General features: G+C 36.3%; 2 protein-coding genes and 1 long non-coding RNA gene across 6 annotated transcripts; all 3 read right to left on the bottom strand.

The window, feature by feature from the left end:
• Positions 1–3,783, bottom strand: tmem216 (transmembrane protein 216; the record flags this gene model as incomplete). 3 transcript variants are annotated; one of them, XM_084133178.1, is made up of 5 exons in its annotated part: positions 3,620–3,783; positions 2,645–2,746; positions 2,462–2,554; positions 472–673; positions 1–239 (listed from the first exon to the last, which is right to left on the bottom strand). In XM_084133178.1, the coding sequence occupies exons 1-5, from the start codon at positions 3,699–3,701 to the stop codon at positions 224–226; spliced, it is 495 nt and encodes a 164-aa protein (XP_083989304.1). In that variant the 5' UTR covers positions 3,702–3,783. The 3 variants fall into 3 exon arrangements, with proteins under 3 accessions (XP_083989304.1, XP_083989303.1, XP_083989302.1); XM_084133177.1 differs by having other exon boundaries at positions 2,645–2,738; positions 3,603–3,647; XM_084133176.1 differs by lacking the exons at positions 1–239; positions 3,620–3,783 and adding an exon at positions 2,832–3,110 and having other exon boundaries at positions 468–673; positions 2,645–2,738.
• matr3l1.1 (matrin 3-like 1.1) lies at positions 3,722–16,029 on the bottom strand. 2 transcript variants are annotated; one of them, XM_084133175.1, is made up of 22 exons: positions 15,930–16,029; positions 13,692–15,241; positions 12,852–12,913; positions 12,569–12,607; positions 12,426–12,475; positions 12,225–12,337; positions 11,969–12,079; positions 10,772–10,897; positions 10,342–10,458; positions 10,111–10,235; positions 8,887–9,928; positions 8,146–8,224; positions 7,976–8,010; positions 7,746–7,877; positions 7,267–7,406; positions 6,966–7,152; positions 6,709–6,840; positions 6,501–6,631; positions 6,084–6,141; positions 5,745–5,883; positions 4,499–4,620; positions 3,722–4,392 (listed from the first exon to the last, which is right to left on the bottom strand). In XM_084133175.1, exons 2-22 carry the CDS (start codon positions 15,024–15,026, stop codon positions 4,378–4,380), a joined length of 4,290 nt encoding a protein of 1,429 aa, XP_083989301.1. In that variant the 5' UTR covers positions 15,027–15,241; positions 15,930–16,029; the 3' UTR covers positions 3,722–4,377. The 2 variants fall into 2 exon arrangements, with proteins under 2 accessions (XP_083989301.1, XP_083989300.1); XM_084133174.1 differs by having other exon boundaries at positions 15,926–16,026.
• Positions 16,030–16,061: 32 nt separating this feature from the next.
• Positions 16,062–18,706, bottom strand: LOC311094941. The gene is made up of 3 exons (XR_014608744.1): positions 18,269–18,706; positions 17,294–17,435; positions 16,062–16,880 (listed from the first exon to the last, which is right to left on the bottom strand). It is a non-coding gene; the product is annotated as an uncharacterized lncRNA (long non-coding RNA).
• Positions 18,707–18,824: the final 118 nt, after the last annotated feature.

Genomic DNA, 18,824 nt, shown 5'->3' with positions numbered 1-18,824 from the left:
CACTCTACCATTTAATAATGGCAATCTTTACATTTACATTAAAAAAATGTTTTAAAACATACCAAGTTCTACATATTTAAGGCGCTTCATATATATTTTAGAAAAAGTGTACATGTGAAATGTCTGTTTTATGAAACATACATGTTTTGACAGCAGTCAGTCTGAAAGACTGCATCATATTCTCTTCAGTGATTTCATCCTGACATCAAAAAAGCAGATGGACTTAATAAATGCTGGCCCTGAAAGAGAGTGAAAAAATACTGGGTATAAATATCTAGTATTTTAAAAAACTTTGTGTGTTAATAAGCAAGTCAGTTACCTAATACCTTAAGAATTATGTTCCAAAAATTGCTTCTCTAAATTCCCACTTTCATATATCTATTCTAATCCATGTATATGTCTCTGTATAATGTGTATGCCTCTTTAATACTATGGGATAAATATGTTTTAAAAAAATACAAAAACAGTCACCTTGAAAAAATAGAGATCGTCATCATTCCCAGAACCAGCTCAAAGCCGTAAAAGCAGAGTAGCACAGCATTGAGTACAAACTCAAGGCGTAGAACAAAGGTCTGAAGCAGCAGGAAGTAGACGCTCAGCACTGCACAGGGCACCAGAACACCAACACTCACACACAGAGCCAGAGAGCGCTGACACAGGTTCCCCTTCCAGCCTGAAAGTCACATTTCACACGCCATTATTTCATTTGCTACACGGATCAATGCACTTTCACCAATACAAAGTGTACTCAGCAAAAAGGGCAATCAATCTTTGTTATCAAGCTGTTATGACAATCATCCACTCATCGCCAAAGCAGGGTTGTGCTGCATTCAGAGCTGAGCAGAGAATGTCTTTAGAATTCAATTCCAGAATTCTAACTGACCTTAAACTGATGCTGCAAACAGAATGTAGAATTGCAAATCAAATTCAAATGGTAGGCAATCGGAAAAACAATAATAATAATAATAATTAGTAAAACAAGTCGTTTTTAAATATTTTCCATTTTCATATGAATTACTACTGTATTGTTATTTGCATTTCATTAATGTTTCATTATAGTTAAAAAAAATTAATTTATTTTAAGGACAATGGAAAGACGCGTTTCCAATTTTCCAGAATGCAATAATTTATGTCTTCAAAATCAAGCCAAACAATATAAATCTAAACTGAACTGAACTGAATTTAGTTTTCGGTAACACTGTATTTTAAGGTGATGTGGTTACATTGTAGTTATAAGTACTGAGTAATATTATTACTAGTTATTATATAACTACATGTAGTTACTATAGAGTTACGGTTAGGGTTTGGTTTAAGGTTAGTTACTTGTAATTATGCATAATTTACTGTCATTACTATAGTAAGTACATGTCGTAACGCGTAACTATGTCACCTTATATTGAAGCGTTCCCTAGTTTTCACTCTCACTTTTTACTTTAAATGCTAGTAAGAGGAATTTATTGCATTCCAATTCTAAGAAATGTAATAGTCACACAACAGAGGAATCAGTCTTACAAAAGGTTTGCACAATAATAACAACTACATTATTCAATTTAACTATTTATGGCTTTTTATGCCTTGATATGTACGTTGTATAATATATATTTCTCTGATTAACTAATTAGAAATACACTACCATTCAAAAGTTTGAGGTTTGAAATTAGTCTTTTATGCTTACCAAAACTGAATTTTGATATAGTAATATAGTATCTAGCAGCCCTTGGCATCAATAAACCCGCGTAGAGTTCGACCGGTGCAAATATCTTTATTGTTTCTTCATGCACCGTGAAACTAAAACAAACAAAGCCACAATAAATCTTACAATACACGCATCAAAGACACATCTTCCATTAAATTAGCATTACACAATCGAGTTTTCCACGACATCAACAACAAATAAAATCAAACACCTACCTCGCTCCGCTTACCAAGGGTAAAAACAGTAATATTTTTAAAAATTATTGCAATTCAAAATAACCTCTATCAATATATTAAATTACTTGATTATTAAAAATATATTTGTTAAAAACTTTTTTTAGCTTAATATATTTGTAGAAACTGTGATACCCCTTTTGATCAATTTAATGCATCCTTCCTTACTGAATAAAAATATTAATTTCCCCCAAACTTAAAAAAAAAAAGAAAAAAAAAAAGTGTCTAATCAGTTCATTAGAGAAAAATGTATTGTACATATCAAGGAATAAATAAGCGATTAATGAAAATGAATAGTGTAATTATTAATATTATTATTTCACAAAACTTTTATAAGACTAATACATCTGTTGTGTGACTATTTTATTTCTTTGAACGGCAACACAGCATTTCAAGTTTTGATCAACCCTGCTCCCCAATGAGGGCTTCTGAATGAGGATCATTTCAGTCCTCTGATTGACATAAAGAGTCAGTTCTACAGCTGCAACTTGTACAAAGCACCGCTCACAAAACAACATTTTATCACACTGACCATAGAAGAGTCTGAGGGTCTCAAGGCCCAAGAAGAGGAGCAGCAGGACAACATCCAATATCAGGTTAGCTTGTGGGTAAGGGAGTATCACCCCTACAAAAGCCAGAGCAAACAGTGATTACATCACAAATATATACATACATATATAAACTTGAGTAGCCTACATATGAGTCCATACCCCACCTTTATAGATAAACATAAGAATCTCAGCGATGAAGAATGCTGCAAAATACCAGCCGTTCAAATGAAACAGGATCTGCAGTGGTGTGGAGGACAACTGAGAGACTTTGTTAAGAAGAAACATAAAAATATATACGTGTAATTAACAAGGAAACTGTCAAGTGAAGGGATGAAAGACCTGAAAGGATACAACAGGTTGTCTTCCTGCAAAAGTAACACAAATCTGATCACTATAAATATTTATAGATCTGTTTTTAGCAAACTTTAAGAAATTATGTTGAATACATGAAAATACTTTAACATTAGATAACATTTGGTTATCAATATTTTTCAGTCTCATGAATTTCTTATTTTTTCTTTTCTTTTTTTTTAAATACACAACTACGAAAAAATCCTAACGTTAGCTGGTTGCTTTGATTTATCTTTTTTAATTTTTGTCAAAACTCAGTTTCACTAGCGAAACGACAACGCCTTTGGAAGTCTTCTCAGACAGCGAGATTTAGTTGCAACTTCTACAGTGTCTATTAGACAGAAGCAACACATAAATACCACAAGAACGAAGTGGGTAACTTATGTTACAATAATGACAAAACGAGTCGAGCTTCACCATGTTTTGTGCCACAAGCGGTAACAACTAACGTTCATTCTAGCAGATAAATTAACATTTTCGAAACGTTCAGCTCATAAGACATTGAGATTAATATACAACAGATAATTCAAAACAGTAACTTAATCATTTTTTCTTTGCATGCCATGACAACACAGTAGTTTTGTGAATGGCTACCATTAGCTAGACGATGCTTCCTCTCCATCCGATAAAGGAGGTCACTATTTGACTGTTTGTTTCTTCACAAAACAGTTTATTTGGTTTCATTAAAGACACGTACTGTATTCACAATAAAACACAGGTTAATGTGTGACGACATTGAGCTAAAATCAAGTCGTTACAATAAAATCCCACATCAGCGTCCTGCTTACCGTGTGCGGCCATGTTGGATCGCCATGGAAACGGCATATTGTGGGCGGAGACAGACATCATCCGTCCAATCAAAACCCGCATCAAGAAAACAAGCGCGCGTATTTGACAGTTGGATATGACTTTATTTGAGCAGAACCGATATTACTGTATTCTGTTTTACTTATAAGTTTAATACAGTACACTGTAAGAAATTACATGCCTTTTAACAACAACAGTACTGTTTTGTAGATTACTATAAAATTGTTTTAGATTACTAATAAAATCATTAATGAAAGAGAAAAACCACAACAAACAGGGTGAAATTAAATCACAACACATATAACATATTATGTGAATTAAAGGGTTAGTTCACCCAAAAATGAAACTAGTCATTTACTCACCCTTATGTCGTTCCAAACATGTATGAGTTTTTTTTTTCTTCTGTCGAACACAAGAGAAGATATTCTGAAGAATGTTGGTAACCAGACAGTTGACGGTAACCATTGACTTCCATAGTATTTTTTCCCCTCCTACTATGGAAATCAATGGCTACCGTCAACTGTCTAGTTACCAACATTCTTCAAAAGATCGACAGAAGTTTTAGTTCAACAGAAGAAATAACTCATACAGGTTTGGAACAACTCAAGGAAGAGTAAATGATGACAATTTACATTTTTTGGGTGAACTATCCCTTAAACTAGAGTATGCTATCATCATGAATGTCTATGAAGGATTTCTGGATTGGCTTTATTATAGTCAAGGTTTATGATGAACTGTTTCACTCCTTGTGCTCCTAAGAGAAAGAGAATAAGAACATATATATGTAAGTCCTGTAGATTTTGTTTTACCACATATGATACACATGCAAACAGATATATAGATATGCAAAATATTTATGCCTTCAGCTTTTGATGATGCAAGGGGGTCCTGCAGTGGTTATCCTTGGCCTCTTCCTCACTGGCATAGATGGCATTACATAAGCTGCAGAAGTAACCCACCACAGGTCGAATAAACTCTGTCCCTGTTGGTAAAGTGCAACAAATCAGTTGTGCAGAGGCAGAGCTGGATTATGCATATAGCACAGACATGAGTGCCTTTCTGCTTTTCTTATATGGTAGCCAATACTAGCTACATACACACACATATTTTCATTAAAGGAATATTTCACCCAAAAAATATCCCATAATTTACTTGCTCTCAAGCCATCCTAGGTGCAAATTACTTTCTTCTTTCAGCCAAACACAAATGGAGTTATTTGACATAATATCCTGGCTCTTCCCAGCTTGTAATGGCATTGAATAGTGCCAGAGTTTATGAAGCACCAAAAAGTGCATTCATCATAAAAGTAATCCATATGACTCCAGTGGGTTATTAAATGCCTTTTGAAGCAAAGCGAAGGGTTTTTGTGAGAAAAATATCCATATTAAAACTTTATAAACTATAATCACTGTCTACCGGCAATAGCCTTATGCGCGTTCACCAGAGAATGGAGTTCTGGCGGAAGGGTGACCTCTGAACCCACGTGTTCATGTGGTTTGGCAATTTTACTTAAAACTTCTCGTTTTAGACTTCTAATTCGTGACTGGCGTTTTGTTTTTCCCTATACTCTGTGCTTCTGCGTTCGTCAATTCTCACCTAAGTTTACACTACGTTTACATCATACGCCATATGTCGGGTCAGAGATCACCCTTCCGCCGGAACTCGACTCTCTCCTGAACGCTTTCAGTAAAGGCCATACGTGCACAGTTTCAGAAGGCATTTATTAAGAGACTGGAGTCGTATGGATTACTATTATAATGAATGCACTTTTTGGAGCTTCAAAAACTCAGGCACTATTCAATACCATTACAAAGCTGGGAAGAGCCAGGCTATTATTTAATACATCTCTGATTGTGTTCGGCTGAAAAAAGAAACTCATTTACACCGAGGATGGCTTGAGGGTGAGTTTTTGGGTAAAAAATTCCTTTAAATGCGTTGAAGCTCTATAGATATTTCCATCGCTATGTATTTCCAGGGCAGCTTCAGGTCTGGAAATCATAATTTTAAAATTCCTTATATCCAGGTTTGTGGAACCCTACACAGATCTTTCCAGGTTGAGCTTGTAACAGCAGCTTCTAAAGTGTGTGCAGTGAAACATGCTCTTACCCACTGGATCCATAATGGGTGTTTGTGCCTCTGACAAACTGTCAGAATTTTCAGCCTCCATTCCATTTCCACCATCAACGTCAGAAACCTGCTTCTCATCTTCCTTTGAGTCGACATCCTGATTATCACTCCACAACTCCTAAAACCAGTGTAATTCATCATTAAACACACAGTATCAGTAGGTATACTGCAGAGCAGCAGCTAAAAGCTTACAAAACAGGGATTTGACAGGTGTTTAAATTGCAAAATAATATAGTGACAATAATTGACCTCAATAATTGAGATAGATGGCTGCACAAAAAAAAAAAAACAGTTTTGTGTTTTGGATTCATCATTTACCTTCTCCAACTCAGTAGATGTTTGTACAGAACCATCACTAGGTCCATGTAGAAAGTACCTAGTAAACAATACAAAACAGAAAGACGCTAAATCAGTACAGTGACGCAATGATTTATTATTTTCAGAATTGTACGTCTTTTATGAAAAAATACATTGTTTTCCTTCAAACTATGTGCACATTGTAGGCTAAAAAGCAAAAAATAAATAAACAGAATGCTTTAACACAAAATTAAGTGTTTTTCCAGTTTTCAATCAGAAGAACAGTGACTTTATATTTCCTGTGATTGTAAGAGACTTTTATATACCTGTTAGATGTAGGATTTAATTAAACCTACATTTAACGTGGGTTCAAAGTTCTGAATGTGCATTTTCCCATGAACAGTCAAGTGCATTATGTACATAAAATCAATTCAATACCTTTTATTTAAATGGGCATGTTTGGTAGACACTGAAACCTTGAGATGTTTTCCAGCGACTGTAATTTTATTCATATTTGCCGCAGATACAACCTTCTCAGCATCACAGGCATTTTCCATTTCAATCAATCCCTGGGGAAAAAAAGGGAATTGTAAGATTTCATTGATGAAACCACTGAATATGTTTTTCTGAATATGTATTTACTAACTGTTCGATGGAGGCGAAACATCCAATGACGTTTTACTTTCCCATATGGTTCTGCGATGCTCAGAAAATCTGCATCATTGTATTCATCAGGCATTGGAAGATTTCTGATCCGGAGGACTCTACCATACTCTTCCTGAAGTATTGGAAAAAGAATGATACTGCAATGCTTACACATGTTTTGTGGCCCCCAAAAAAAGACAATTTTATTATATTAGAGATTCATTTTAGACCCAGAGTTAAATCATTTCTTGATTTTACCTCCTCATCACTAGACGTTTGCATGATTGCATCCATGTTGGTCTCAGCAGCTTCTTCAGAGGTATTAGTCTCGGCCATCACTACTGTACTCTTCTCACTGGACGTCAATAAGCATGAGGGCTCCTTATTTTTATCTTCAACGTGTTCCTGACCATCCGCTCTCCCTGAGTCAGAGTCAACACTTTTCCTGAAACAGAATCAAACATCATCTGTTGTGATTCTCATATGATTGGGCACATCAGAACACCCAAGCACAATAAAGCAATAGGAAAAGGATTTTATTTGAGAAATTTCAAGTTACCCTTCATTTACTTGGCTGTACGTCTTTGACACAGTTAACCTCAATATTTTGCCACCTAGTCTAATGCGCTGCCTTTTAGAATCAGCTTCAAGTTTTGCAGCATCAGCAGCATTCACCATCTCAATTAATGCCTTCTCCACCTGCAATGAAAATGTGATATAACCACAATGAGAATCTTCTGAAATGTATTCATTTATATAAATTACTTTTGGTAATAATTCCACTAAGATTGTATCATTTGATTTCTTTATTTTTGGACTTGTGACTATGTTAAGATGCTAAGTATTTGATAACATCGATTGAAACTGTACACTGGTACATCCATTTCTTTTCTGCGAGTTTCAAAGAGGCGCACATTTAATATGCATGCAAGTATCATGTTTTAAACTGAAATACAAGAATTAATGACTGCATATGAACAGTTTGACGGTTTGCATACACTTTTTCGTTCTATTCAATGTTGAATTTAATCATTTTACCTTTCGATTGCAGCGAACCAAACAGCAGTCTACCACATCTCCGTATTTCCCCCCAATTTTCAGCAAATCTTTTTTACTGAATTTTTTAGCCACTGGAAAACCTGCCACCTCAAGAACTTTGCCATACTTTTCCTAAAGAAATTAAGCAAATTATACAGAACTCAAAAAAAAAATTCCGTATAAAAAAAATAAAGAAATCACATACGCTTTTGAAGCGAAAACCGACTAACCTCAGTGCTTGAAGCGGAGATCTCCATTTTATTACCTAAAACAGAATAAGCATACTTCCTCAATTATCTCTGAAATCTCCAAAATTAATAAAGAAAAAACTACACAAACATACAGCAGAACTTTATTGCTTTTATGGTTGAATTATTAAATAACTGTGCAAAATAAATACCTTGTTCTTTCAGCACTTCCTCCTTAAATTCATCTGGGGTGGTTAAGTTTTCTAGATTCCCTGTAAAATCTGTTGCCTTCTACACAAACAGAACAAAAGAGATTTGTTTCTTTATATTTTTAAAAATATAATGCAATTAATAACTGTGTATACACTGCCCGGTCAAAACAAGTAAGAAAAGTCGCTGTTTGGATTTAAATAGGCAAATGCTTAAGAGTCTATGAATGGATCATTATTGTTTCTAGTATGTTATATGTTTGGCAACAGTCCTTCTAAACCTGAAAATGGATGGAGTGTGTAGATTTTCATTTCTTAATCAACCATGTAGGCCATATTGTGGCCATATTCAAGGATGACAATGTCAAGATTCATCAGGCTCAAAGTCCAGACCTTAAATTCAGTGAAAGTCTTTGGGATGTGCTGGAGGAGACTTTACAGAGTGATCGACTCTAGCATTGTCAATACAAGATCTTGACCAAAAATTGATGCACCTCTTGATGGAAATAACATCAAAAACATTTATTTCCATCAAGAGGTGCATACATTTTTGGTCAAGATCTTGATCACAGTATTTCCAAGTGAAATGGCATATTGAATAGAGGGCAGGGATTTTACTTTACCGCACCTCCTCTCCATCCCTCGCTCATAGCAGACTGACGGTTGGCATGACAATTTTATGATTTGTTTCCCTAGCTGCTGAACTTCAAAATGTATGTAACTGTTACTCTCAGTTGTGTTTACCTCTTCCATTTCCACTGTTTCATCTTTTTGCTCTCCTTGTTGAAGCTCTTCTTGTTGAAGCTCTTTTTGCTCTCCTTGTTGAAGCTCTTCTTGATGGATCTCTTTTTGCTCTCCTTGTTGAAGCTCTTTTTGCTCTCCTTGTTGAAGCTCTTTTTGTTGAAGCTCTATTTGCTTTTCTTGTTGAAGCTCTTTTTGCTTTTCTTGTTGAAGCTCTTTTTGCTCTTCTTGTTGAAGCTCTTTTTGCTCTTCTTGTTGAAGCTCTTTTTGCTCTTCTTGTTGAAGCTCTTTTTGCTCTTCTTGTTGAAGCTCTTTTTGCTCTTCTTGTTGAAGCTCTTTTTGCTCTTCTTGTTGAAGCTCTTCTTGTTTAATCTCTTTTTGCTTTCCTTGTTGAAGCTCTTTTTGCTCTCCTTGTTGAAGCTCCTGGGCTTCCTTACAATCAGTTGATCTATCTGAAGTTGTAGCAGTTGGTACACACTCTGATGTCTCTGACTGTGCGTTCAATGTGTCCATATCTGAAGGTTTAGTCTCATCATTTGACTCTTTCACAGTTTGGACGTCTTCGAGTGTATCCTGTTCTGTCAGAGAATCTGCGATTTCATATTCCTCATCATCTAGCTCGTCATCTACTGTGAGCTCATCTTCTGAATTCAGTTCTTCACAGTCATCTGCTATAACTGCCACTCCTTCAAGATCACTATCATCCCCCATGATGTCAGACTGATCGTTGTCTTGTTCAACCACCTCCTCCACACTCTCTTCTGTTGTTGTTTTCGGTTTCTGGTCTTTTGAAGGAGAGCTTCTTTTGGAATGGGATTTAGATGAGCTGTCCCGTCTAGAGCTCTCCTTGGTTTTCTCCCGAGAGCGTCGACTTTCTTCACGTTTCTTAGAGTCGTGACTCCTGCGAGACCTGGACCTCTCTTCAGAGGCTCTTCTTTTGGGGCTGGGAGAGTCTCTTCGGGAACTACGGGATCTCCTTTTTGGGCTGCTATTCCTCCTCTTCCTGCTGCTATAAGGAACTGGTGATTTTTCTTTGTCAACATCACTGGACCATGGAGTGAAATAACAAACATGTTAACATTTTAGAAGCAGAATGGAATTTATTTATTTTTTTTACATTAAATTAAGTTCATAATATCACTAGCATAGTACTGTCCAAATGCAAAAAAAAGAAAAGAAAAAAAAGTGTATTTACAAGTCAGCATAAAATCAGCAGAATGGGTTTACCTAAGCGTCTGGTACTCAGCCGAGAAGCAAACGTTAATGGTTTTTCCTTTTAATTTGAGTGAATTGGTTGAATAGTGCTCCACCAATTTGTTGGCCTCTTCCACATTGGCCATTTCCACATATCCCTGTACAAATACAAAGAGTCTTTACACTATATAGGTAACTGAAGAGACAGAACATGGCATAAGAATAAGTAAATAGAAATATTTGCACAACAATAAGTTTGGCTACCCGGCTTGGCAGAAACAGCGAATGTTTTACTGATCCGAAACGCTTAGCAATGGCCGTCAACTCAGAGCTTATGCCCTCTCCAGAAGGTAATGGTGAAAAGCTCACAACAAGAGAACTCTGTGAAACAAAGGAAATCATTCAATCAACATTAGTGCCGAATCTCTAAACTAAAACAAATCAAGTGGATGCAAGTCACTTGGAAAATATCCCTGACACCTTCCAGATATAACTGAATTAGGTGCCTTAGACTGGGAAGCAAGAAGCTGAGCGCATTAAGTTGAAGTGAATCATTCAATGTAATCATCACATCCAGCTAAATATGCAGTTAAAATTTTAGGAAAAGGGTACTCATATTTGGTGGTCTAGTCTACAGCACCTTCAATCTTTCAACATAAGCATTTAACATAAAATTCCAATGATCATAATTCACCTGTAGGAAACTGAATGCTGCAGACAGAGAAAATTGTATCATTTCTCCTCTGATACACAAGGGGTTGTGTAAGAAATATTTTACTATATCCTCTGCCTGGCCTGCTGTTCCCATCTCCACAAAAGCCTACAAAAAGTAAATATTTATTGACAAATTACAAGAATAATTATTAAAGCCCATTTAAGCATAAAACAGATTCAAATAAATGTGTTAAAGGAGTTATATGGGCCATTCTACAAAAATGGTGCAAACTGCTGTCCACAACCAAAAAACACATTTAAAAAGCATTTAAGTATTAAAATCTTAGATGTTTACTAAGATCCTTCTGTTATCTATTGGAACCCACAATACTATTTAAAATATCAGTAAGCTCTCTCTCTCTCTATATATATATATATAAACAATTTATTGGGTACTTTCAAATGAGAGGTGGGTGTCCCGAACCCTAACCCTAAAATGTCAACTTATGAAAATGATATTGAAATATTTTTTGCTTCTTATTCCATTGTTGTTTTTAAAAAGTTTGCAGTTTTTCTGTTTTTCTTTGTAAATCATGAAACTTTATGTAAAAAAATGTGTCCCACATTTTCATGTCACTACCAAAACCAATGTTTTAGTCGATTGGCTGAGACTGATTTTAACAACACCCCTATATTTTTGACCAGGAAATATTCCTGTGTCCCTCTCTCTCATAGTTACATCCCATTATTTTGAGGTAAATGTGTTCAAAAGTCTAAAATCTGTGTGTAACTTTAAGGAACGTCACTACCAAGCATACTTTTTTGGGGTGTAATTCCATAAAATGCTATTTTAATTGTTACTGATTTACCTGTGAAACCTTTTTAATAAAATAGCACATATATATATATATATATTTTTTTTTTTTTTTTTTTTTTTACACAAGGTAAAAGATATAAAGAAAATCTTAATAGCTCAATATAACCTTTCTTATTAAATTATATATTATTGCGTTTTGGTAGTGACAAATTTAGGGAGAAGAAAAATATCACAAAACTTTCTGAAAATACAATATGGGAATTAACTGCACAATTACTAGAAATGTGTACCTGGGATATTATACAATTTGTATACATACATACTTATTTTTCTTGATATTTTTTCAAGATGTTTCCAACTCTGCATTTGAATAAATTCTGTAGAATGACCCATATATAAATGAAAAATAAAATGCCATACCAATTTAGGAAACATGATAATTTTGACAATCGCTCCAAACTGGCCAAGCAATTTTCTCAGGTAAGCTTCGTCCACTTCATCCACTTCGAACTTTACACACACCACTTTGCACTGTATTCAAATATTGTCAAATAATGTCAAAACATTATAATATTTACAGCAGCAAACGCCATGTTTTTCATGGCGAGAACAATATATCAGGTGTTTACAATTTATTTTTGCTAACAGCAAATGAAACAGAACATCAAAAACCCACCTTTGTTGTGGCTTGGGCTTTATTCAGGTTTTTACTGCTTGATGATCCACTTTTACTGCTCGATGTTGCAATTTTGCTGCTTGACGATCCATTTCTACTGCTTGAGGTTCCACCTGAAAAAAACAAAACACGATCAAAATAAAAGAGCACATCTTAATCTTAAAGATGATCAAATGACTATGGAGGGGGGAAAGGCTTTACCTCGTTCCTGCGTCGATCTGGACTTTGAATCCTCGGAACGGGACTCAATTCTGTTGAAGTGTTATACGTTTAGCATGTAAACCAACAAATTTCTGGAATTGTGCTGTGTTTTTACGAAAGATATAATGGGGGAATAATTCTACCTTCGAGCAGATTGGATTGTCTGATCCCACTCTGGATATCTAATGGTACACAAAGAGGTTATACCACAAAATAAAACAATATATAAATACAAAATATTATTACTCCTTTATAAAATGTCGCAAAGAATTGCACATCCTTTGTTTGTACATTGACTTATGTTTCATGTTAAATTGTTACCGTCCTCACTCCAAATATGTTTCTTAAACCACATGACATTTTGTGTTGGCCAGAAATGAATATCTAGCGACAACATGATTGACAACAAAGTTGAAGATAACTTACTTTTCCACAAGACTGAGTTGACTATTAGCATGTTGGGGTCCTTTTACATGCACAGACCAGTCCTAAAACACAAGTAACATCTCTCAATATTCAGTTATAAACACCATAATTTATAATATGACAATCAAAGTAAATGTATAGACTTTCTGTGTCCATACGAATTATGGATGTCAATTTTAAATGAAAGCATTTACAAATGTCATGCATACTGTTTGTGCTGATTTCACAGTGATAAATCTCAAGCCCTCCAACTGAATATTAAATCAAATTCAACTAGATTTTGAATTTTGGGTGTTCTGTTTCTTAACAGAATAAGTCAAACAAAAGCACAATGACCAGTAAGTCAATTATCCAGTCATTATTCTGTGAAAAATTTACATTCCACCGTATTTCTAAAATCTCATTCCTGCAGGTACATGCGTCACTCCCTGTATGGCATCCGTGACATCAAACTTCGTTGGTTCTTGCATGTCTCGTGACCGGTCATGATGCAGCAAATTCGCATATATGTGAAAGCGGGAATGAGATTTAAAGACAATGGCAGAGGGACAATTACTTTAGTCTAGCTATAGGCTTCTGAAAATTTGGCATATAGCGTGCAAGGTGACTGCTTTTATGTTACTTTTGTCTTTATCGTGTTTGGTACAACATGAGGATAAATAAATTACATCATTTTCATTTTGGATTAAACTATGCCTTTAATGCTTTGCTTTCTACATGGATAATAAACATGCTACTTGGACTTACCTCATATGCCCAGGTACGCTCATGTGTATTTTGCCTGAAATTGTCTGGTAAATAGCTGGTAATGTAGAATCTGAGAACAAAAAGGCTACTTACCTTGTTAGAGAGGACAGTGATTTCGCAGAGTACGCATGCATAGGGAAACACTGGTGGAGTTTTCCCATGGAAATCTGACGCCTCCTTCCTTGTAGGCACTATATGAATCACCGGTTTCTTCCGTTGATGTGAAGATTGACTGGCATCTCTGCTGGACAGGCGTGACGGTGGAGCAAGGTCTCTAATGGACAGGAGCGAGGGTAGACCAACGTCTCTGCTGGGCAAGAACGAAGGTGGGCCGATGTCTCTGCTGGACAGGTTTGAAGGGGGAATGACGTCTCTTCTGGACATGAGTGAGTGCGAACCGATGCCTCGGCTGGGAAAAACTGAGGGCGGACCGACATCTCTGCTGGACAGGAGTGACGGAAGACCAACGTCCCTGCTTGACAGATGCGAGGACTGACTGATGTCTCTACTGGACAGATGCGAGGACTGACTGACGTCTCTACTGGACAGATGTGAGGACTGACTGATGTTTCTGCTAGAGCGCTGTGAGGACTGATTGATATCTCTGCTGGACAGGAGTGACGGAAGACCAACGTCCCTGCTTGACAGATGTGAGGACTGACTGACGTCTCTACTGGACAGATGCGAGGACTGACTGACGTCTCTGGCAGAGCGATGTGAGGATTGACTTATGTCCCTACTGGACAGATGTGAGGATTGACCGACGTCTCTGCTGTAGTTAGGGTAAGACTGCGAGACAACTGACGTTTTCTGCCTTGATGGTTCTGTGGCATAAGGCGACGCATTATCAAAATAAGACTTTGTGTCTTTCAGATGGTTGTACTCAACCACATAGTTTGGCTCTGAACTGGTGTATGTGCGTGTTTGAGAGCTTGTTTGTTGGACATCTCCCCAGCGGTCATCCCAGGTTGGAACCTGCTCTCGATTAAGGGAATACGACTGACGCACAGGCAAATCTAATGGATACTCAACCGACTGAGTGTGGCTCCTATCATCCCAGGAGCGAGTTGATGTACTGGCTTGGAGCGCACTGGACCTAGATGAAGAAGGGCTAGACATTTTCTTCTTTTTGATCTCTGCAAGAAGGTCAGGAAGGGCATCGGCTGTGATGAGATGCTCAGGAAGCTCGGCCAGAGTTTTCAGGTCTTCAGCATCCAGTCCACAGCTATGCAGAAAGGACAAAGCCTTACCAGGTGGGAAGATCGACATTTCTGATGAAGATAGAGATGTCTGCTCTTGAGATGTGTTCCTGATTCTTGACATGTAAGCATTAGACTCCCGGGGATGGATTCGTTGCGAGTCTTTGTACTTGTCATTGTTTGCGCTGAAATCGTCTGGTGGGTTTCGATATGGATGATTGTAAGACATGTCTCAAAGTCAAAGTTCCACGTGGTCAAATGAGTGTAGGACCCTTCAGGTACTGCTAAACAAAGCAACTCTTGCAGTGATGGCTGCTGCTCACCTGTTAAAAAGATGTCAATAAGGAGAATCTCCTTACTGATATTAAAACGTTGTAGAGGTCAGCTCCAGGTGAAAGATCTGCCGATGAATCCAGTGAGGTGCGTCACCTGTTTCAGTCTTACCTTGAGATGAAAAATCAAATCATTCACACTTTGTGGATGTCACTGGATTTGCTTTTTAAAACTTCAGCTGCATCAAGCCAGTACTGACAATTAGTAAAGTAAATAACCTTGGTACATCAATACACTGATAAACATATGTCCATAAACTTTTCTTAGTTCATTAATATTTTAGGCTAAATTGTATACACATAGATAAGGGAAAGCAACTTTAACTGGATACATTTAACTTTAAAAATTTTCCCCCAACTTTATTCACTTTTGCTTTCATTTCAACATGGTTTTACAAAGTACTGTTGTGTAGTCTCCCCACAACTTTTAATCACTTTTGCTTTCATTTCAACAGGATTTTTACAAATCACTTTTATGTAGTCTTTGACATTAAGTTACAATAGAGATATTAAAACGGCATTTATATATATATATATATATAAATAATATTATTGCATGTCAAAGCTGGTGATTTCATATAAACTACCTCAATGGGGGAATCGTGGATGGAGTTTGTTTTTCCAACATAAAGATAAAGAGCAATTTGGGATTGTTTTGCATGAATGCTGAATCGCTTACGTTTGGGCCTGATGGCGCTAAGCGCCATGTTTCCGCTAATGCGATATGACGCATCATCAAATTACAGATATTACGTAGAAACTAATCATTTAGTCTTAACCATTAATATAAACTCACCTACACAAGCTGGAAAAAAATTATAACTGAAGGTCTGTAAAGCAGCAGTTCTGATGATGGCTGTTCTTCTGTTTCGTTTTTTTTTTTTAAACCGGAAACGCAATATTTTAAAAAATAAAAGTCACCACAGACCAGTCAGTTCATAATATTTTATTTAGAAATAATTGCTTTAAAAAAATAAAGCTGTGATAACTTGGCATTCAGCACCAATGTAATGAAATCTATGCCAATATTTACCTATTGTAATTGGTGATGTTGCAGTAGTAACAATAACTGTATTAACTAAAGTAAAGCAGAGAAAACTGTCAGCGTTAAACCATAGAGTGTAAAAGGGTAAAGCCCATTGTTTTTTTGTTTGTTTTTTTACTTTCCAAAAATCCCTGTAAATATTTGAGGTTTTATATAGACCAGAGACAGAGACACTGATTTACTTACAAGGGAGAACCAAAATTGATATTTTCTGGACATTAGTGTTTCTGTATTACAAAGCCTTTAAGTATACCATTGTCAAATGGTGGTAAGTAAAAATAAAATATACAAAAAATACTTTTAAGGGGTTTACAAAATAATTTGATTGTTTTAAGTTACCCACGTGATCTAAACAAGACTGATTAATTACATTATAACAATGAAGTAATTAGTTCACATATTATATCTCCTTTCACAAAATACACACACACAAACAAATTAATGCTGTAAGTTAGAAGAGAAAAACAAAAACAGTAGTAGTAGTAGTAATTAAGATGTAAAATGTGTTAAACTTCACATCTAAATCGACAGAACAGTTAGGAATTGCGTATGAATGCACCAAATTTCATCACTGCATTAAAAGAAGCAAACCCTCAGTCTAATTATTTTTAAAGAAAAAAAAAAAACAGCATAATGGACATATGAAGACAAAATCCAGCATGAGTTCATTTCTTTACTCCATTGCTCTGTGCTCTGTCTTCCTCCTCTTCCAAATATTTCAGATGGGGAAAAAAGAAGGAACATTTGTTTCAGAGACGTTTTTGTACAATAACAGTGTCACAGTTAGTGATGTCAAAACTACTTTGGTTCTGCATTCTCACGAATCCTCTCATTGTAACAACAAAGACACCATGTTAATAAGATATTTGTTGTAATAACACTTTGATCATAACTGGAATTTTCGAGAGAGCACAGAACTCAGTGAGTTCATGCTAAGCTGCAGTGATTCACATACCTGTGATTATAAAGAGTGCTATTTGCTTGCTTTTTTTTTTTACTGCTTTTTTTGAACAAATAAAATTTTTTCACCATGTTCTTGGTCAGGATAGGCTGTGAAGCTGTGAAGTCAAATGTATGGATTTGTGAAACAATTTATAAGCAAAAACCAAGCCATCTTACCAAATGAGACATTATCAAGAGCAGCATGGCTTTTTTCAAGCTTTATTACACGTGGTGCAGGTGAAGTGCCCTTTTCTCCAGTTTTCACAATCTTCTCTGATAAAACAGGTGGAGGAGTAACAGTCTCTTCATCTTCACCCTCCTGGTCAAAAAACAGCAAAGACAAGAAGTGGATAAATCTTTGTCTACCCCTTGAGGAACCTGTCCGGGCTAAATTCTCGGGATGCACAACATATCGGCCACCATATCGGTATCGGCCGATGTTCATTTTTAATGTTATTGTTATCGGGCCAATAAGAAAATTTGGCCAATATATTAAAGCCGATAAATAATGGATTATTTCCTTCAGCTGAGACACTTCAGATGCGCACTGTTCGCCATGATGGTTTTGAATTGCTTGAAATATGATTGGAATCACTTCAAAAAAAGGAAAATGCAGTTAAGTGCAACATGTGCAGCGCAAGTCTATCATACAGGCTACATAAAATTATGAGAACATTATAATTGTGTGCTTGGGACATAGCTTTTGATGGTGAGACTTTTGTTTTTGTAATCAGGCTCGCAAAATTATATAAAAATTTGTACTTTATCGCCCAATATCAGTTATCGGCTTTCAAATATAAAGAATTATCTTTATATCATCCCTAAAACAACCCATCATGCTGTTGGATGTTGAAAATCAGATATAGTGCACTGTCTTATACAACAAATAATAAAGTTCTAATAGTAATGTTTTAACCCTTCCAGTTTCTGTGGAATAACAAATTAATTAGCTGGTGTCTCCGTTTATTAAAGAGTTAATAAAATATACATTTTGAAATTATTGTGCCCTCGTACCAGCCTCGTAACGTTACCCTTTAAAGAAAAGACTTAATTCCGATTCATCGCGACTTATCTTCTGTAGTATAAAGTCATACAGTTTTAGAACGGAGCGGGTTTCGTTTTCATCCGAATTTACATTTTCTCCTCACATACCTTAATTTTTAACAACAACACAGGCACAGCTGTTGATTTCAGATATCGTCGTACATTTCCCTCGTCTGATTTGAAATCGTCTCGTGAGAAATGTTCACTGCACAGCCTCAAAACTTCGAGAGACTGAATGGGTAAACTGGTATCCCGTTGAACCGCGAGCAGCCAGAGCCTCAGTCGCTCAGGATCATTGAGTGGGAATCTGTGGAAAGTCAGCCTTTCCCCTGGAGATAACGCCCGCGGACGTAATCTCACTGCTTTCTGTCTGTTGAAGCATCCAGGAAAAGCACACATACGCACCATTTTGAAAAAGAAACAAATGCAGTTCTGTATCACATTTAAATTGGAGCATAACCCATAAAGTATTGTGTCCTCTGTTGTAAATAGCGCTCCCGGTTGTATCGTAATCACGTCAGCCCTGTCGTAAAACGCGCATGTGTCAAGATTCATGCACTTTCAACTTCAGTTTTATACCCTTCTCTCGGACCCAAAAACAACACTCCTAATGCAACGGCTATTAAAACGATTGTCCCTAATACTAACTGTACTTTAGTCACGA

This window comes from Abramis brama (genome assembly GCF_963993115.1).
Source record: "Abramis brama genome assembly, chromosome: 13".
In the NCBI taxonomy this organism is placed as follows: Eukaryota; Metazoa; Chordata; class Actinopteri; order Cypriniformes; family Leuciscidae; genus Abramis; species Abramis brama.
The sequence above is the reverse complement of the archived record's forward strand: the minus strand, read 5'-3'. Positions and strand labels throughout refer to the sequence as shown.

Bases quoted from the DNA above. Each gene is read 5' to 3' on its own strand.
- matr3l1.1 (XM_084133175.1), bottom strand. From the start codon at position 15,026: ATGTCTTACAATCATCCATATCGAAACCCACCAGACGATTTCAGCGCA. The intron at 8,011-8,145 runs GTATTTATTTTG...ATTCTGTTTTAG, and splicing joins GGAAGTGCTGAAAGAACAAG to GTAATAAAATGGAGATCTCC. The intron at 4,621-5,744 runs GTAAGAGCATGT...CTTTACCAACAG, and splicing joins ACCCATTATGGATCCAGTGG to GGACAGAGTTTATTCGACCT.